Source organism: Cicer arietinum, chromosome 4, assembly GCF_000331145.2.
Source record: "Cicer arietinum cultivar CDC Frontier isolate Library 1 chromosome 4, Cicar.CDCFrontier_v2.0, whole genome shotgun sequence".
NCBI lineage: Eukaryota > Viridiplantae > Streptophyta > Magnoliopsida > Fabales > Fabaceae > Cicer > Cicer arietinum.
The window spans coordinates 65,003,466-65,022,727 of record NC_021163.2 but is presented as its reverse complement, the minus strand read 5'-3'; the positions used below and the strand labels follow the sequence as shown (position 1 = coordinate 65,022,727).

At 26.8% G+C, this 19,262-nt stretch overlaps 1 protein-coding gene across 1 annotated transcript; it reads right to left on the bottom strand.

The window, feature by feature from the left end:
• Nucleotides 1-3,581: 3,581 nt before the first annotated feature.
• LOC101513058 (uncharacterized) lies at nucleotides 3,582-8,843 on the bottom strand. The gene is made up of 3 exons (XM_004499191.4): nucleotides 8,273-8,843; nucleotides 7,057-7,157; nucleotides 3,582-4,797 (listed from the first exon to the last, which is right to left on the bottom strand). The coding sequence occupies exons 1-3, from the start codon at nucleotides 8,767-8,769 to the stop codon at nucleotides 4,163-4,165; spliced, it is 1,233 nt and encodes a 410-aa protein (XP_004499248.1). The 5' UTR covers nucleotides 8,770-8,843; the 3' UTR covers nucleotides 3,582-4,162.
• Nucleotides 8,844-19,262: the final 10,419 nt, after the last annotated feature.

Sequence of the window (19,262 nt, the reverse complement as noted above, 5' to 3'; positions counted from 1 at the left end):
TATAATGTTTAAAGAATTTGTTTATCTTTATTTTCATTTTTAAGTTCAGCATAAACAACATATGATTCACACTAGCAATAATTTAAAGCTCTTGAATTTTAATTCATACTACAATATTTAATTCTTAGTGAAACCTTTGTCCGGACATCTATATAGAACGAATTTAAGTAAAAAAACAAAGAAAATGGAAATTCATTTAAAAAAAATAAAAAATAAATTGGACAAGGAAAATGTACAAGTCAATCGGTTGTTCCTCGTTCTGATGGAAAAAAATTTGGTTGTTTCTCGTTGGTTTTTCGCCATTGGTGATTTAAAGCTTGTGAGGGAACAATCTTCGTGGATCTAACGTTTTCTTGATGTTTTCTACTTTATTCTTTTGTATTTTTATAAATTTCATTCATCTTGTGCAACTAAAAAACAACGTGCTAGTATATAGGTTAGGTGAGAAATGGTTCTTCGACGATTTTGTCGTAATTGATTATCTCTATCTTAATTCGATACTGATTGAGTGTAATTGCAATCAACTTAAAAACTAACAATTAAGGAAATTGTGAAACCCAAAATTGCTATTTTTTATGTTAAAAAGTACCCCCAAAAAAACAAAGCCGTAATGTATGTAATTAACAAAAATAAAATCACGCAATCAACCACTCTTCTTAGCTAGCATAACATCGTGGGATGTTAGATTCTATATGAATTATCCCAAAATGAATCCAAATGCTTTGGACAATAGGAAAACAATGAATCTCCATGTGCTAGTGCATGTGTTCGCAATTATCATCTTGTGTTCTCCAATGCTGAAAACTTAGATCGATACATTCAAAAAGAAACAAAAAAAGGAATTGAAAGCGACTTTCTTCATTATGCTTTGCTAGGAAAAGTGTTGTTTGGTCAATGACAAACAAAACTAATCACGTCCCAACCTCATCCTCTCCTCTTTCTTAATTATCTTATTTTTCTTTCAATTATTGCACAATGCCTTGTCACTTTGACCTCAATTTTCATATACAATGAATTCATGATGGAGAGAATAACAATAATAATATTAAATTTTTAATCAATATTGGTTCATTCACATAAAGTGGAAATTGTTAAATGTATCTTCTGGATAATTTAGTTGGTAAACTAAAGAACAATAAATAAATTTCCAAAAAGACGTTTTGAATTCAAATTTATAAAGATAATATAGCTATTAATTTATTAATATTTGTCTACAGAAATACTTGTTTAAAATAATTTAATTTATGTGAAGGTTATTAAACATCTCAGAGTAAAGAAGTTACTTATACCATATATTTTATTTTTCCACATTGCACTTATATATGGTGATGATTAATATATTAATACTTATTTAATATGGATAATTTAATATATATATATATATATATATATATATATATATATATATATATATATATATGTGTGTGTGTGTGTGTGTGTGTGGAATGATCAAATAGATCATTCACTTTAGAACAAAGGGTATTATTTTACAAAATTCATCATAATTGTTGTTGAAAGATGTTGATCATCGGTGGCCATAAATTATCATTGGATACTTTCACTATGCCAATTTTGCTAGGACATTATCAATGCATACTTCCATTATGCCAATTTTGCTAGGACAGAGTTAGATCTTTGGTTCATCTAATCAAATATCAATCATTTGATCTCTCTGTTGAGATTTTGATAGGGAATTAAGGGTTGGATTATTAATACAACTATGAGTTAGAAATGATATTTGATCATTAAAATTTTGATGTTACAAGTGATGTTTTTGAGTTTTGTATATATATTAATACTTATTTAATATGGATAATTTAATATATATATATATATATATATATATATATATATATATATATATATATATATGTGTGTGTGTGTGTGTGTGTGTGGAATGATCAAATAGATCATTCACTTTAGAACAAAGGGTATTATTTTACAAAATTCATCATAATTGTTGTTGAAAGATGTTGATCATCGGTGGCCATAAATTATCATTGGATACTTTCACTATGCCAATTTTGCTAGGACATTATCAATGCATACTTCCATTATGCCAATTTTGCTAGGACAGAGTTAGATCTTTGGTTCATCTAATCAAATATCAATCATTTGATCTCTCTGTTGAGATTTTGATAGGGAATTAAGGGTTGGATTATTAATACAACTATGAGTTAGAAATGATATTTGATCATTAAAATTTTGATGTTACAAGTGATGTTTTTGAGTTTTGTATATATTTTTGTAATGCGTAAATCGTAGAAAGCAAAAAATAAGATGAAGATATTGAAATAAACACTTACAGTATCACCATGGGCGGATCTTGTTTGGGACAAGGGGCCGCAGCCACACAAATATATATATATATGTATTTAAACCCTAAATTATATCATCTATCTTCCTCTCTCACCTACGCAACTGTTCTCTCCCCTGCGCACGGTGCCGCCCTCTTGCCATCTTGTGTCGCTGCTGCCTCCCCCACTTCAGCTCGCCTCGACCGTTCGTCATCAAAACTGCAAAGGTTTGGAATTTGTTGATTTGTTGATTTGTTGAACAAGGCGTTTGAACAAGATGTTTGTGCTGATTTTTGTTGCATACAAGGTGTTTGTGCTTCTGCTGATTTGCTAAATTGTTGGATGCCTATTTAGAATAATGGCTAATTGTTGCTAAATTGATTGATTTAAATTGTTGTTGCTCTATTTATTGAATAAGATATACGACATATTTAGAATGATGGTTGTCTGTTTGCTGATTTTGTTTTCTAAAGTTTGCTGAGTATGTCGATCACCCCAAACTTTTTAGTCAAGCTCCGCTACTAGTAATCACATAAAGTGTCTATATTTTAAATATTGAAATAACATAATAATTTATTTATTGATTAATGGTTGACAAATGGTAGCACAAATCTATTAATCCTTGTTTTTCCCATATTCTAGTAGTTAATAACAAAAGGACACCTGGATTATTAAAGATATGATTAGTTAGAAAATTAGTACTTAGTCACTAACCAACTAATTATCTGGATCACATAATTAGCAAGGACTCAATGGAGCTAGTAGTGTTTGGCGGATGTCGGAGTCAATACTTGAATGCTTACTACTCTACTAGACTGTACACCCACTACAATTTAATTTAATGGATTAGTTTGGTAATCTGTCTCATTCACATGAACGGTCAATGTCTTAGTTTTTATCCCGTCACCAAAAGTTCAGGACCATTAGAAAATTTTAATTTTCAACTAACTTCTCCGTTGATAAAATAACTGAAAATTATAAATTAAAATGGATGATATATCTTGGCAAATTGATCAGAAGCAAGCACACATATACAAACAGATTACTCCAATTAGTAGTATCTGGGATCCACGTGCACAAGTTTGACATCAAATTGGGTCCCACCTTCCATCCCACTTTCACTTTGGGTCACGCGTGGGCAATGAGCGTGGCAGAACAAACACACACCAACCCAACCCACGTACACGAAGTACATTACAAAATCCTCCCCCCTCGTTTAACCATTAAGTAAACAAGATTGAATTTAGTGTTAATGCTAGTTTCACACAATTTCACACCCGCATATACACAATACACAATAATAATAATAATAATAATAAAATCAAAGATGAATTAATAAACAACCAGACTACTAGTAGAAATCAACATATGTATTTATAGTTGACCCCTATCTATAAAGTACTATAAGAAAATATCTTTAATTAGGAGGAGAAATATCTTCCTAATAATTACTACTAACAAACTAATGATACATAAGGATAAAATATATTCCATTTTCGTTCTCAATCTTAACACACATTGTCACGTTAATTCTCAATCTAAAAAACTACCGATAAAAATCATTCCCCTCTACGTTATTCATAGGTGAAGACTTTCATCTAAATTTTCTTTTAATATAAAGAATTAACGATCAATGTAACTATGAAGATTGTGAACGAAAATGGTACTAATAATTTAGTAACCTAATTAATAACTCCAAATGTAAGATCATCATCATGAATAAATAGTATTGAGAATCACTACAGTCGATAGAGGCCGATTGCAATGCAGTCACGTACACTGAAATCATTCAATGAAAGTCGAACGATCTTAATTGAATAGATGAGATATGGTAACTTGGACCATCCAAATTCAATTAAAGTAACTCAAGAGGAAAGCACCTTGTAAATGACTACGAAACAAGGAAGGATAGCCCTTGGATTGAAAACAGTTAACTCCTCGAGATTGGAGTAAATTCCCGCGTAACCCGCAACTGAATCATAAGACACGCCTTCCTCCTCCGATAACTGCGGCGCACCTTCCTCCGCCACGCGCTTCACTCTTCCAGCAATCACACGACATACCAGCATAGCCCTTCTAGAATCTTCTTCTTCACACCTCTCAACTGAATAGTCGTGGGCCCTACCACTACTAGCGTTGGTTCTCACCCCTCCTTTGTTTTGAAATCCGTGTCGGATTATGGTGCACACTCCGCACCCTGGTACGGTGGCGCACAGGGAGGAGGATCCACGTGCGCCTAGTGCGCAGGTTAAGGTTGCGCTGTGGAACCGTAGGAGTTCGTTGCCGTCCGCAGCACAGCGGGGATTTTTCTTGGTGGTGTTGGTTGCACGGGACTTCACTGTGTCTCTGCATTCTTCGAACCGTTGGATCGTGCGCTGGGTGTTGTGAACTTTTAATATCCGTTCGATCTTGCACATTGGACTCTCCCTCTTTAACCAACTTGACTTGAAGATTATCTCCACTATGTTCCGACCCGAATCCTCTGGACCCAGCTCCGAAACTGTTTCATAAGTGCACTTCTTCCAAATTAAATAAATAACCCAAAACTAAAATTAAATTAAATTATTTTACTGTTACCGTATAATATTCGTATATCTAAGAATTAATTATATGTATAATAATAAGTATGCATTTTATATTATTAAAGATGTTAATTTTCATCATAACTACATATAATTTGTACTGAGATTTATTAAATTATCCATTGATCGTCTCATCTAATATACATGCCTATATTTTATGTTAATGTGATTAGTTATTGTATTCTGTCTATAAAATGTACTAGAGGGGTATATATGACTTTATAAGAATCAAAGGACATATAAAGAGAATAGTTCACCTTGTTTTGATGGAGCAATGTTTTTTAGTAGATCTTATGACTATGAATTACTAGTAACTAAGTAATAATTAATGTTATCCCTCCTGGTATAAAAAAAATTAATATTTTCAAGGTGACAAGTACAATTCATGATATTTTTGAGCTATTGAATTCTCTTGTATAAAAAGTGGTTGGGTCCTAAAAAAAGTATTTACATTCCTAGTCCCTACAACGTGGGAAACTTGGTTTCAGTTTCTGTATGGAGAAGTGCCTGTATTTAAATTGAGTGTGTGACCCATGCTCAATTTCAATAGGAGAAGAGAGTGTGTGGGTCAAAAAAATAATTGATTTTCTCTCATTGAATTTTTTTGCTTGTAGTAGCTTATATGATTATTTGTGATTTGAGATTGATATTTGGCAGTTAGTTATATTTGGAGTGTGATGTGAATGGAGTCCAGAGGTGTGACATTGTGGAGGCAGATAATTAATCTCCCTTACTGAAGACAGCTGTGTTCTCTTATGTGTACGGTTTCCCCATAGCAAATGCACTGTTCTTTTGGTGGGTGCATCGGTTATAAATTGTGAATCAATTCTTCATATTGTACACCATTAATGTTATAATATACGTACAATACAATTCTTTCAAATATGGAGATCCATCGATAAATTATTTTTATTAACAATTTTAGTTCTTCTAAATATTTTATCTTTAAATAAAATTTATTAACTAAGTGTCTGATAGACTACACCTATATTTTATCTTAAAAAATACTCTAACAATACACTCTATTAATACATAAATATTATGAAACATATATATTATCTTTTTTAGTTGAAATTTATATATCAACCACACTACATTAATTAATATGATTCATTTGAATTTCAACTGTATTATTAATATTTCGTGTACTGTAGGTCCAAAACAAATGCACTACAATTTTTGTGGTGCATCAATGATCAATGTAAATGAACAGTGATATTAATAATATACTTTTTAACACATGTTTTATTTTTTACTAACATGTTATATCTTGTATAAGTTTTAAATTTATATACATCTATTTGATTGCATTATTTTTATTTACATTGACAAAAAAATAATAAAAGTAAGACCTCCTTGAATTAATAAAATTTTATTTAAACTTTAATTAGTAATTAGAGAAAATATACTGTTAAGTTTCCATTAAAGAATGTATCATTAACAAAGGATCTAAATTTTAAATTTTAATTTAAGATTTAAAAATAATTTAAATTATGTATTGTTGATTGAAATGTATCAATTTCATTGCAATCAACCTTGGGAAATCCAAATTCAAAAAGAAGAGCAAGATTATCGGAAAACAAACAGTTCTAAAGCATAGCATATGATGACATGCACGGATGGTGGAGTCCTTTATGCTCCCTTATTTCAAATTTCGAAGCTTGCTTTTATGTTTTAATAACCCCACAGACATGATTAAATTTTATAACAAGGGAATTTATCCATATAGACACAACTAACAAGCTAAGCTAGTAGCTTCAACACATAACCACCATATCTATATTCTTGTTACTTTATATAGGAATACAAGTTTTCATTTACTCAATAAAATAAAACTACGACTGCAGTCATTTTATTGTAGTCTTTTATGGAAATTAGTAATAAATTTTATGTCCACAAAAAGTGTGTAAACATCATCTTTGGCAGTAGCGGTGCATATATATGTGAGAAAAGGAATTAGTATTTTTTATTTATTTAAAGGAATTAGTATTATTAATAAATCAATTTATTACATAGTAAAATCGATACGGAAGGAATTAATGCTGAGGCATGTTTTTCGTCTTAAAGGTGAGTAAATAAAAGTAGAAAGGAGTATGTAACCAAAAAAAGAAAAAAGAGTAACAAAAGAAGGATGATAAAAAGAAAAAAAATAAAGAACAAAAAAATTAATTAATTACCGGCATGACGAACAGCTTGATGAAGCTCCAAGCTTTCTATCTTAGGGAAGACTTCTCCACACTGATCACAAGCACACACTGTGCTCCTAGGAATTGGTAGCCTGATTTTGCAATTATATAATACACACATATATTAATTAATTTTCATATGTGTAATAATATTACTACTATTACTATGTTTGAATAATGTTTTGTACAAATTAATTGCAGACAAATTTATTACAATAAGCTTATATCAGATGTCTATTAGATTTTGCGGTGACAAAGATATTTTTTTACCAAAAGTGAGTTAAGATGAAATAATTATGTAGTTGAATTTATTATGAAATTTCAAACTAAAAATCAATTTTATATGCCAAAATCACAAATTATAACTTTTGAGTTATAATCAATTTCAGAGACAAATTTAATTCTATTTAAAAACGATAAAATAAAATAAAGTCAAATTCAACTCTACACATCGAATTTTAACTCATCAAAAAAGCATAATCAAACATAAACTAATCATCAATATTTTGGTAGTGTTAAAAAACAATTTTACATTGGAGGTAGTCCAACATGTGTGAGAAAAATAGAATGTCTTCAGTTGACTTGGAAATTAGCTATATAGTAGATTCAAATAACCTATATATATTTGGAGTGTCTTTTGTGGTCAACCACCACAAAATCAATTTTATGCATTAATATTTTCAAAAACTCTCATTGATTTCTTTTTTTCATAAATAACGGAAGACTTTTTTCGAACATACATGTAGAAATAAAAACGAAATTAATCTTATAATATAATTGTGAGTACTTTGATTATATATTAAATACCTCTTTGTTATGGAGTGTAAAAAATATAATTTTAGCATTTAATAATTTAAATATTATTTATTAAATTTTTAAAAAATTTGTTTTGGAATTGTACACCTTAAAAAAACCAGTTACAAAACTAATTTTTAAGATAAATTCAAAACAACTTCTCATTTAAAACTGTTTTTTTTTTTATTATATTCATATTTGATTATTTTCATAAGTAGTAACAAACAAATTAAAACTCTTAAAGGTAACTTTTTAAAAATAAAAAAAAAAAACTAAAAATGTAACAAAAAGGCTCTAATATCAATTTTAAAAAAAGTATCTCATTCGATTGTTTTGATAAATAATTTAAAATTGAGAGAGAGTTTAAAACAGAGGAAACAGAGGAAATAAAAGTGTTACAATGTGAGTTAACCTGGTAGGGTCAACGATCATGTGACATTCATAACATCCAGACAGCTTCCTGAACTGCATTCCTCTGGAAGTTGTTGATGATGATGACGTGTAGTTTCCTCCACCGTTGGATTTCCCAGAAGGTTTTCTTTTGAGTAAACTCGTTTCTTGACCCAATACACTACTCTCTGGTGATGAGTTATCAGACCTATGAACTACTCTTGTGTTTCCATGAACTACATCTCTCAAGCTACATATTGACCTGCATGTTGAACCCATTTTCGAGTATCCATTATTATTTGCTTTTGATGGATCATGTACTGTTGAACCTTCCATCTGTTTGCATGTTAGGATGTTTTTTATTTGGTCCCATGAAGATGTCGCCTTTGGTTTCTGTTTCTTATTATGTTTGTGTTTGGGGTGGGATTGTTGAGGCAAGGATGTGAGGAGAGCCATTAGGAAGAGAATAAGAAAGTAGAATGGAAGTAGTAAGGAGAGAAAATGTGTTCTCTCTTTCATGAGTGACAGAGAGAGAGAGAGAGAGAAAATGTATATTTCTATTCCATTTTGGAATATGTTTTGAAAGAGTTTGTGTAAATCATAGAATTGAAATAGGAGCCCAGATGTATCATAAATGAGGATGTAGTGTCATGTTTCTTGTGGGACATACTCTTTATTCATTTATCTTATTCAATATCACACTTAATGCATTATTAATTCTATTATTATTACTATAATTCAGATCACAATTACAACAACATTTTATATGTTTCTTGGGGTGTGATATGTATCTATTAAACTGTTAGAACAAAAAAAAAAACCATACATCCTATGCTGTTTTTCTATTATATTTAATTTATATAGATTATATTATTGTATAATAACTAATTCATTTTTATATTAATATTTACTCATTTTATTTTTTTATAAGCAAAAATTTATATATTTAATTTAAAATTTAGAAAGGAAGTTAGTCTAATTTTCAATATTAATATTAATGTTATATGTTTTAAATTTTAAATTGTGAAAAGATTGTAATGTTAAGAAGTCTACTATAATTATTTATTGTGTTGATTTAAGTTGAAATTTAAATTTGAAAAATACCTAAATTATTAAGGGTAGATTTGTCTAGAAAAATGTTCAATCAAAATAAAGAGTTATCTCTATATAATAGTATAGATTATTAATATTATTTTTGAATATATATATTGACGTATTTTAATAAATTACATAGAAAAGTGACATCAAAATGTAACTTAATTGAATGTATGTACAAAATAGTTTGACACATCTAGTGCATATAAATTCTTTACGTATACTCCGGTTATTATCATAAAAAATAAAAATAAAAACTACTTTCAGGTTGTCAAAAAATTTAGTAAAAATTAACTTTTTAATTTTCATAAAAAATTATAAGTCAAATATATTAAACTATGCATTTTTAATATTAAATATTTAACTATGTACATTAAATATTTTTGAATTAAATAAAAAATATGTACAAAATAATAATATTAAATAATTCAAATAAATATAACAGTTACTGTGGCACAATGAGCAAAAAAATTATAAAATTTTCACTATTAATGAATCTTGACAAAAATAATTTCTCTTGAATATGTACTGAGGAAATTTAATTGTATATTTTAAATATCAAAACTAATTAAAACAAGTTTTAGAAAAAATTTACATATCAATTTGCCAAATTTACTGAAGATTTGAAATGAAAGGAGTATAATATTATCTGAGCTTTATTTCAATATTCGAGGTAGACTTATTCTATGTCAGCTTGGAATTGAATTTGTAATAAATGTTACACTGAATTTTAGATGCGTTTCATCTTCTTTTAATTTTATTTTTATTACCAGTCCTTTTTAAGTTGTTTTACACTATAATTAATAAAAAAATTATTGTTTGATATTGTTGACTAATTAACTGTTACTTCCTCTATCGCAAGATAAGGATAAGTTTGATTGGGGAATAGGAGTAGGTGTTATGTTTTCAATAATATTTGTTTGGTTTAATTTTTAAAAGAGGAGTATAGCAAAACCTCATTAATTTTATTTTCCTCCACCTCTATTTTGTAGAATTTGAAGGAGAGTAAAGAATAAATAACTAAAATCACTTGTAAATTATTTAAAATTATTCTTCTGCTTTAAATTACACACAATTTTAATCAAATATATTTTTACTATCATCATCTCCTTTCATAATTTTTTTTATCCCCTCCCCTCAATTTAACCAATTACACTTTAAGTGATTCATTCAATAATTTCATATATATAAAGAAAAATATATAAATTAAACGGATAATAATATTTTTATTATATTACCTTCATAAAGTATCCATGTATACACTATTATTAAAAGTGAAATTTATTAATTTGAAAATGATGCAATCAATTTTTATTATTAGATTATACTATTGAAAAACAATATTCCCTCTAATATATTTTTTTTAATCTTAACTCCCTCTAGTCTTTAATATAAAAAAGAATTACAAAAAACACAAAGATAAATAAGCTTATTTAATTAATGCTAGGAAATTACAATGCTATTTCCATTATACTCATAACATTGAATGTTTTATTTCTACCATGTGACTTTCTAGTAAACATATATTTCACATTAAATTGAGTTATGAAAAATTTATAATAGATTTTATTTAGGGAGAAAAAAGTTATAATAGTTAATGTAACTTAAAAGGTGTTTATTTTTTATAATAAGGACAACAAATGTATCAAAATTTCTAATATATTTTTAATTCTAAATTTTTATAATCAATTACTTCACCTTCACCAGGGTTATTGTAATATTTGTTAACAATTACCTAACTTCATTAATATTGTATTAAAAATTGAAATAGTAATTATTATTTTGTATTAATTATTTTAAAAATGAGACATTGATTATGAGATATAGGGAGGATATATTATTACATATATTTCTCTGTCAACTATATTAAAAAGTTAAGAATGTTATTGTTAAAATATAATTAATGTTACATTTTATTCATTCAAGATAAAATATAAACAAAAGAATATTTAAAAAATTGGTGTATGTAATTTAATTAATTTTTCAATTATTTTATTTGAAGTTAATTTTCATCTATTATAAAATATTTTATACTATCGATACATCATTCATAGATATAATTTTATCATTCATAAATATAATTTTAGAAGTATTTATAATAAAAGTTAAATATATTTACTATCTAACGATTCTAATTGAATAATCTGTGTAAAAAAATATGTACCGAAGTATATCTATAAAATAAATCTATTTTATTTTATACATATATTTCAATTTTTTTGCTAATACTTATATTTCATTTAAACATTGAAATATAGTGAAACGATGGTTAAATAAAAGAAAGATAGAAGAGCATTAATAATTTGAATCGTTTATGTGTCTACTAGTACATCATAATTAAAGTTTATAAGTAACGTTACGTATGTGGGGTGTCTAATGTCTGGTCGTTCAACCAAAACACTTCCACGTTTGGATGGCTCGGATTTTTTAGTTAGGAAGGTGTGGTGTACTTACTACTCCCCATTATCATTATTCATTACTTGTTGCTAACACCTACAATACATTTTAAATATTTCAAAAATATAAATTTTTTATTAGAAAAACAAACTTTTAAGAAGTTAATTTGTCTATTTATTTACTATCTCGATTTCTCCCTCCAAGAGGTATTTAGCACTCGAGTCATAAGTTTTAATATATTTTGTGTTTTGAGCATTGTTTTATTTTTAATGAATAGATCCATTTTTATTTCTTTAATAAATAAATTTATAATTTATCTTTTTTATATAAATTTAATTATAATTTTTAATTTATTTGAAATTGCCCAAAGGACTTATAATTGACTTCCTCCATTACATATTATTTACATTTCACATTTAGATTGTGGATAACTCTAAAAGAAATGATTTTCAACAGTAAAATTAATATTATTTACAAAAGAATCATTATTAATTGTTGTAGTCAGTAGTTAAATGGAGTGAAATTTAATAAATAAAATTTTACTAATGAAAATATTAAATTATCTCTTCGTCTTTAAACTGTTTCGAGAAAAAAGAAAATACACAATAAGTGTAAACTACTTTTATATTACGTTGAAATCTAATAATATTTGAGAAAATGATTATTATTTTTTGGTGATTATTAAATAAACATATATTTTAAGATGTTGAATTTTTATTGAACAATAGTGTAAAACTATTTTATACAATTAATGTATGATCATTACACTCAACGATTTTTCTCTCAAAATTTTAAAACTACCGCAACTCTTCGTGTTATGGTCAATTAGTTTTAAGCACATGTCTATTGAGAAGGCAAATTAATATATTTTTAATCAATTATCACTATATATTTTTTTTTTTAATAAAAAAATAAAGACTAGATCATCGAAACTAAAGGAGAGCGTTGAAAGTTTCGTAAGCACAATTCAGAAAGCAACTGTTGATATAATAGGGTGTAAATTTGAATTTATAATACATCTCTTTATCATATTTTTCATATTAGTGCGTGTGAGTTTTATTATTTATGACCAAAAAATTAAAATCTTTTGAGTAAATAATTTTTAAAATATCAGTAAATGTTAATTTTTTAAAAATATTCATAGATAGTGTTGATCTTGATTAATAATGTATCTAGTTACATGGAAAACAAAGAATTATACGTTAACATAAATAAGGAAATATAATTTTTAATAATTAATAGTCATAATTTATTTTTTAATATGAACAAAAATTATTTGCTCGTTTTTTCTAGTGTTTTAAAAATTGACTCGATCGTCGATTTAGCAAAAATACTCATATATTAGAATATCGATTATCAAACAATGAATTACTTTTTCAACAACGTATGTGATGGAGCCAAATAAAATTAAATGATTAAAAAAAAAGTATACATGATATATTTTCAAAAATAATAAAAAATAGTTATTTTGATTTTTGATGAAAATATAAATAATTTGTTACTTCAATGATCTTTTAACTTTTTGCAGACAAGTAAAGTTCTCATAAATTTTAGAAAAAGTATATAAAATATTTTCACAAAATATTCGAATCTAAGAGTGCAATAAAATCAATATTTAGCTACATGTCTTATAAACATTGATCCAATAATCCATGTGCTATCTTATTGGTTAAAAAAATTAACCTTGATAAATGTGTGAAACTTCGACATTATATAATAACTGGATGAATAAAAGCGCAGACAAAGGCGCTTGGCCCGGATGTGTTAGTTTCTAAGAAGATAAAAGAAAAAAAATACATATTATTATTTCAAAATTAAATTCAATATTTATTTAATTTGATTTTCATTTAAATTTACTTTTTCTTAATTCAGTTTTTTAAGTTACGTTGGTTTACACAATTTTTTTTTTATAAATATACTAAATTGTGTATGTAGAATGTTGAGTTCGAAAATTTTATTTAATTACTGTAATATAATGTTAAGATATAATTGAAATATCGTAATAAGTTGATTATCTAAGATATTTTACATGTGAAAAGAAGTTAAAGACACTAAGTATGTTGATATATCTTTATTACTTTGTTTTTAAAGTTATACGCATGTTTAAATTGTTGTAGAAAAAATCAATAAATATAAATAATTTATAAAATTTAATAAATATTTTATGAATGATTAGTATGAGGGACATATTGTTACATTATTTGGTAAAATTTCAAATGATCATAAGCTTTTAGGTGAACTAATTTTTATCGAAATGGAGATAAAGGACTAATAGTGTATACATAATATAACATAAATGGTTAAATCAACATAAAATAAACTCAAAAGTCTTAAGCGAAAATAAAGTTAAATTTAAAGGACTATAAGTGTATTTTTGTCAAAAAAAAAAAAACGACTTGTTCTAAAATCACCCATTTTCATTTTCCTCTATCCTTTAATTCAAATAAGCAATTTTTACATAGATCTATTTTTATTTATTTATTTGTTATTTTGTCACTGCTTTGGTGCATTGCATTTGGTTTTTCCATCTTATTATAGTGTTTATTTTGTTTAGAAAGATAAATTAATTTTGATCAAGTGTCGACATATTCAATTAATGGTTTCAATGTCGTCAACGTTGCAAATCTGAAAACATGAGTATTCTGATTATTATAATTTTATCAAATTTACATATCTTTCGTCGTTATATGATATTAATATAGATGTTGTGAGAATGTTTGCAGATTTATGATTTTTTATATTTGGTAAATTTGTAATGTTCTTCATTAATTTATAATTTGTTTTTGTTAAGAATGAATGAATATATTTTGTTTTTAGTAAAAGAAAAAAAGACGACTTGTAGACTATTATCTATATTAATTTAGTTATCCCTTGTAAGTTTCTCGTTTGTTCCACATAGCAAACTTACGATAGTTGCTTTCAGTGTTTTTTATATTAATATAATTTTGCAACTTGAAACCATCATAATGGGCCAAGATTCGAAAATCAAGCAAAAGCTTAAAGCATATAAGCCAAAGAGAAGAAGGCATCATGAAACAAGACTCATACTGCAAGTGTACTTAAGCTGCAATTTACGAATCTCTGTCACCAATTTTTGTAATTGAGTAGAAATCATGTAAAAAGCAGCCAGAAGGGTGAAACTCTATTTTAGGTCCTTATTAAGTTAGTCTAACATGTAATCATAATTTATTAGAATTTTTTAATGATACTACTTAATAAACATCTAATCCTTTCAACTCAAAATATCGAATAAATTATTAAAAGTCATTTTAGTAAAAAAAAAATTATAAAAATATATGTCATTTTTAGTTTATAATGTAAGATTAATTAATTGTATCATCTAATTAATATTAAGTATATTATTTTTAAAATTCTGTATTTATTTTACATTTATGATAATGAGAAACACAAAAATTAATTTTTTTTTTTATTGTCATTTCTTATGAGAAAAATGCAGTTATTGTGTGACACACAAAATAATTTCTTAGAACATCCACATTGGAAGTTTCTTCTAACTATTTAGCATCCATCTAAATAGATTTTTTTTTTCTTCCTTTTATCTTATCTAAATAGACATCTTTATTGTGATCTTGAAAAACATTACGCTATTTGGACGAGTCTTTAGTAAATCACCTACATTTTTGCGGATCTCATTTAATAATTCTATGTTAAAATAAATGAATATTATCAAAATATAATAATATAATTATTTGTAGGATCCACTTAATAATATTTTTTATAGCACTAAATTGGAGCAACTACTATTAAAAGATTATAAATAAACTATCTGAAAACGCAAAATAATTTAAAAACTGAAACAAACAATAGAAAGAAAGAAAAAGAAAATGAAACAAATAGAGCTTGCTTATGCATCGTATTAGCAAGATATATTAAGGAAATAGTATAAGCACAAGCTTGGGAAGAGTATTCCTTTTGTCATTCCACATGTCATATCTCATCAATATCTTTGGATTCAACTTACAAACCAGAAAAGGTTGAAACATCAATTATTATTTCTTTTTATAGAGTTGAAAAATAAATAATAATTAGTGTACGGGAACGACATATGGAATCACCATGAGTTCGTTATATATTAAATAAGATATGGATTTGGCCAACCATTTTAATATCAAATTTAAAATAAATTTTTTAAATTTTAATTTGATATCACTAAATTAATATATGTAATTTTTCCTTTTTATTTGATTTAATAATATTGAGTCAAAATTAAAATTTTAAAAATATTTAATCTAAGATCTTTTTATCAAGTAAATTTTTGTTGATGCCTTTTGATTAAGCAAAAATTTTGTTTTTTCATGGAAACTTAAAATAGTTTGTTTAGTGGTTTTACCTTCAGACCGATCGACCCGAACTAAAACATCATTCGCAATCCTTTTACTTTCACCACACACCACATTCTCAATCATTAGAAGTTTGTGTAAAAGATTATTACAGCAAAAATTCCTTTTTAAGTCAATTAAATATGACTTGCTAAGTCGGTTCTACGTCAGAATTACGAACATGCGATTTAAAAAATCATTCATTGTTAAGTCGGTTAAACCTCAATCGATTTAAAAAGTTTGTTTTTTTTTATTAAAAAAATCCGTTTTCCTCCCTCCATGTACATATGCATAACTAAAATTTAATACCAATTAGAATTTCATACACATTCATACTTTTATACATAATTCATTTATAACGTAAAGGATACAAACCCATATAATGTAGAGAAACTAGCGTAAACAAACTCAAAGTATACCACTTAATAGACACTTATCTACTAAATTTTACAATAGAACCTAATAAATCGGCCCCATTTATGCTCGACAGTGATAAGAACATCAACAAAAGTCAACATACACCATTTTTCAAGTTGAAGAAACTCATTCTGCTCAAATTATATTGGGCTAGTGTTGCATAACTTCTCATCTATTTTTTGTTTGTCATCACACTTATGTAAAACATGCAAAACAAACACAAAGACACACATAGCATTACACAATTAAGGACATCAAGACATGACCAATTCTATATTTTAAAACGTTAAAATATAGAACTTGGATAAAATAAAAGAAAACATCATTGTTTTTATGCTTAAGTTATTAAAGTAACATGATAGCATTGTATATTCTATGTTATCAACTATAAAATAGGTTAAAAAAAATATATATTTAAATGATGAAATAATATATATTTATCTATAGTAATAATTACATTGTTAACAAGTAGTATATATATATATATTATATATCACCTCAAAACACTGTGAATTCCACAAATAACTAACCGAGTTAGTATGAAATTGTAAACACTTTTCAAAGTTCTCTAAAACCTAAAAGTTGAAAGAAAGAAAATAGTCGATTTGATTAACATCCAAAGGATTTCATCGATACCTATCATATTATTATTATTTCATATCATCCAACAATGTAAAATTTCAAACATCAACACATAAATCATCAACATAGAAAACATCAAAATTCAATTACTGAGAAATAAACCTTAAGAACAATTAAAAAGCACATGGTACAGAGGTCCAATTAATTATTTTTCAGATGAAAGAAACGCAAGAACTTGAGAATCAAACATGTCTTCACAAATCAATGAAGTGACGACGATAAAACGGTGGCAGCAGCAATGAGTTTATGGTTGCGATATCAAGGTTAAAGGATTGCCAGGAACCCAAGTTTGAGTAACGCGATGTCGAGGTTAGAGGAACGAGGAATACCAATAACCCAATTTAAAGGAATGCAATGTGTTGTTATAAGAACGCGTCGAAGTTAGAGGAACGCGAAGATGAAACACATGTTAGAGGAAGATGATATATATACATATATATATATATATATATATATATATATATATATATATTCACATATTGCCTTAAGTCAGTTACTAATATGACCGCATCAAACACGTTTCATATATTTAAGAAATTTTCATCGCCTCATTTTGTTAACTTGTTTACTCAGACAACCAAATTAAAACATGTTAAAGTAAACTTCTGTCTCATTTGTTAACTCGAGGACACATAACCGACTTAACTCGTTGTATTAAAAATACAATTTTAATTAGAGGTGATGGTCAAATTTAATCATAAAAATGCAACTGTATTCAATATTTTGAAGAAATTTTTTGTTGCCCACTCCTATCTGACTCGAGGAATAATACTAATTAAAAAAAGAATATATTTTATAGGAGTGAATGTAGATGTACTTAACCTAATAGTGATGACAAAATGACAATCATTTTAATTGCAATTAAATATTAAGTAACAATTAAAAAACTAAAGGATCAATTAAGGAGACATGAGCTAATTTTGAGTGACTAAAAGAGTTAGAGGCACAACAAATTTACAAGTTGACCCAATTCATAATATGCACGTGATATTTAAAATATAAACGAAGGCTCTAAATATGTTTACAATATTTAGAGTTTTGATGACGAGCAATGCTATTGTTACGACTCTTACAAATAATCTATATAAACGTTAACCAAATAGTATATAATTGCTTGCAGAACAATTTTTCATTGAACATGTTAATTAAATTGTTGGGTGCAGAATTCCGTATCTCGTTGGGTACCATAATATTAAGTCAATGGTTAGACTAGCTCAAACAACCCTATTGCATCAGTTAAGGAATTTGTTTTTGAGTTTTCTAATATGTTAACCGATTAGTCTATGATAATTAATTGATCAAGTATTTTGGCTACTTTAAAACAAACTAATTGATTAAGTAATTTATCTTTTAAATTAATCGATTATGTCCTTTTAATTAATCAATTTACGGATCAACCAGAATTAACAAATATCACTTAACAAATAATTTAGATATGTTACAATCTTTATGCAATTTTGTTATACGACTTAAACAAGTACTATCAACTCAATTGGTCGCGCTTAAATCTATTTTGAGACCATAACCTAGGTGTATATATATGTCTTTTGGATTAATGGAGCCATAAACCTTGAAGTTGATAAGTACCATAACTTATAATTCAAAAATCCCTTTCATCTCTAATTTGTAATCCACTTTTTTCCTTTATTGTTCGTATGCATCCATAATGTACTCAAGTTTTGGTATCAATCTCACATTGTTATGCTGGAAATTACTCTCGTCAAAGCCTTGTACAAATGCGAAACATAAGTTTGAGATTTGATGTTAGCCCAAAGATTTAAACCTCGACGATACTTGCTGCTGGACAACACTTTTCATAGAGATTATTGATAAGGCCTCCGAATCTTCACAAAGAAGATCTTATTTAGAGTCGTTTCAACACATGTAGAGGCCCAAAATGAATTTTCTAAATTTTAATTTAATATCACTAAATTAATATAATTGAAGTCATGTAATATTTTTTTTTAATTGATTTAATATTATTGAGACACTATTAAATTTTAAAAAGAATTACATATTTTAATTTTAAAAATATTAAAATTTGATGCCCTTACTTAAATGGCTTTACCCTCAGGTTCGCGTTGGTCTCATTCATATGACACAAAGGTTTGAGGAAAAAAA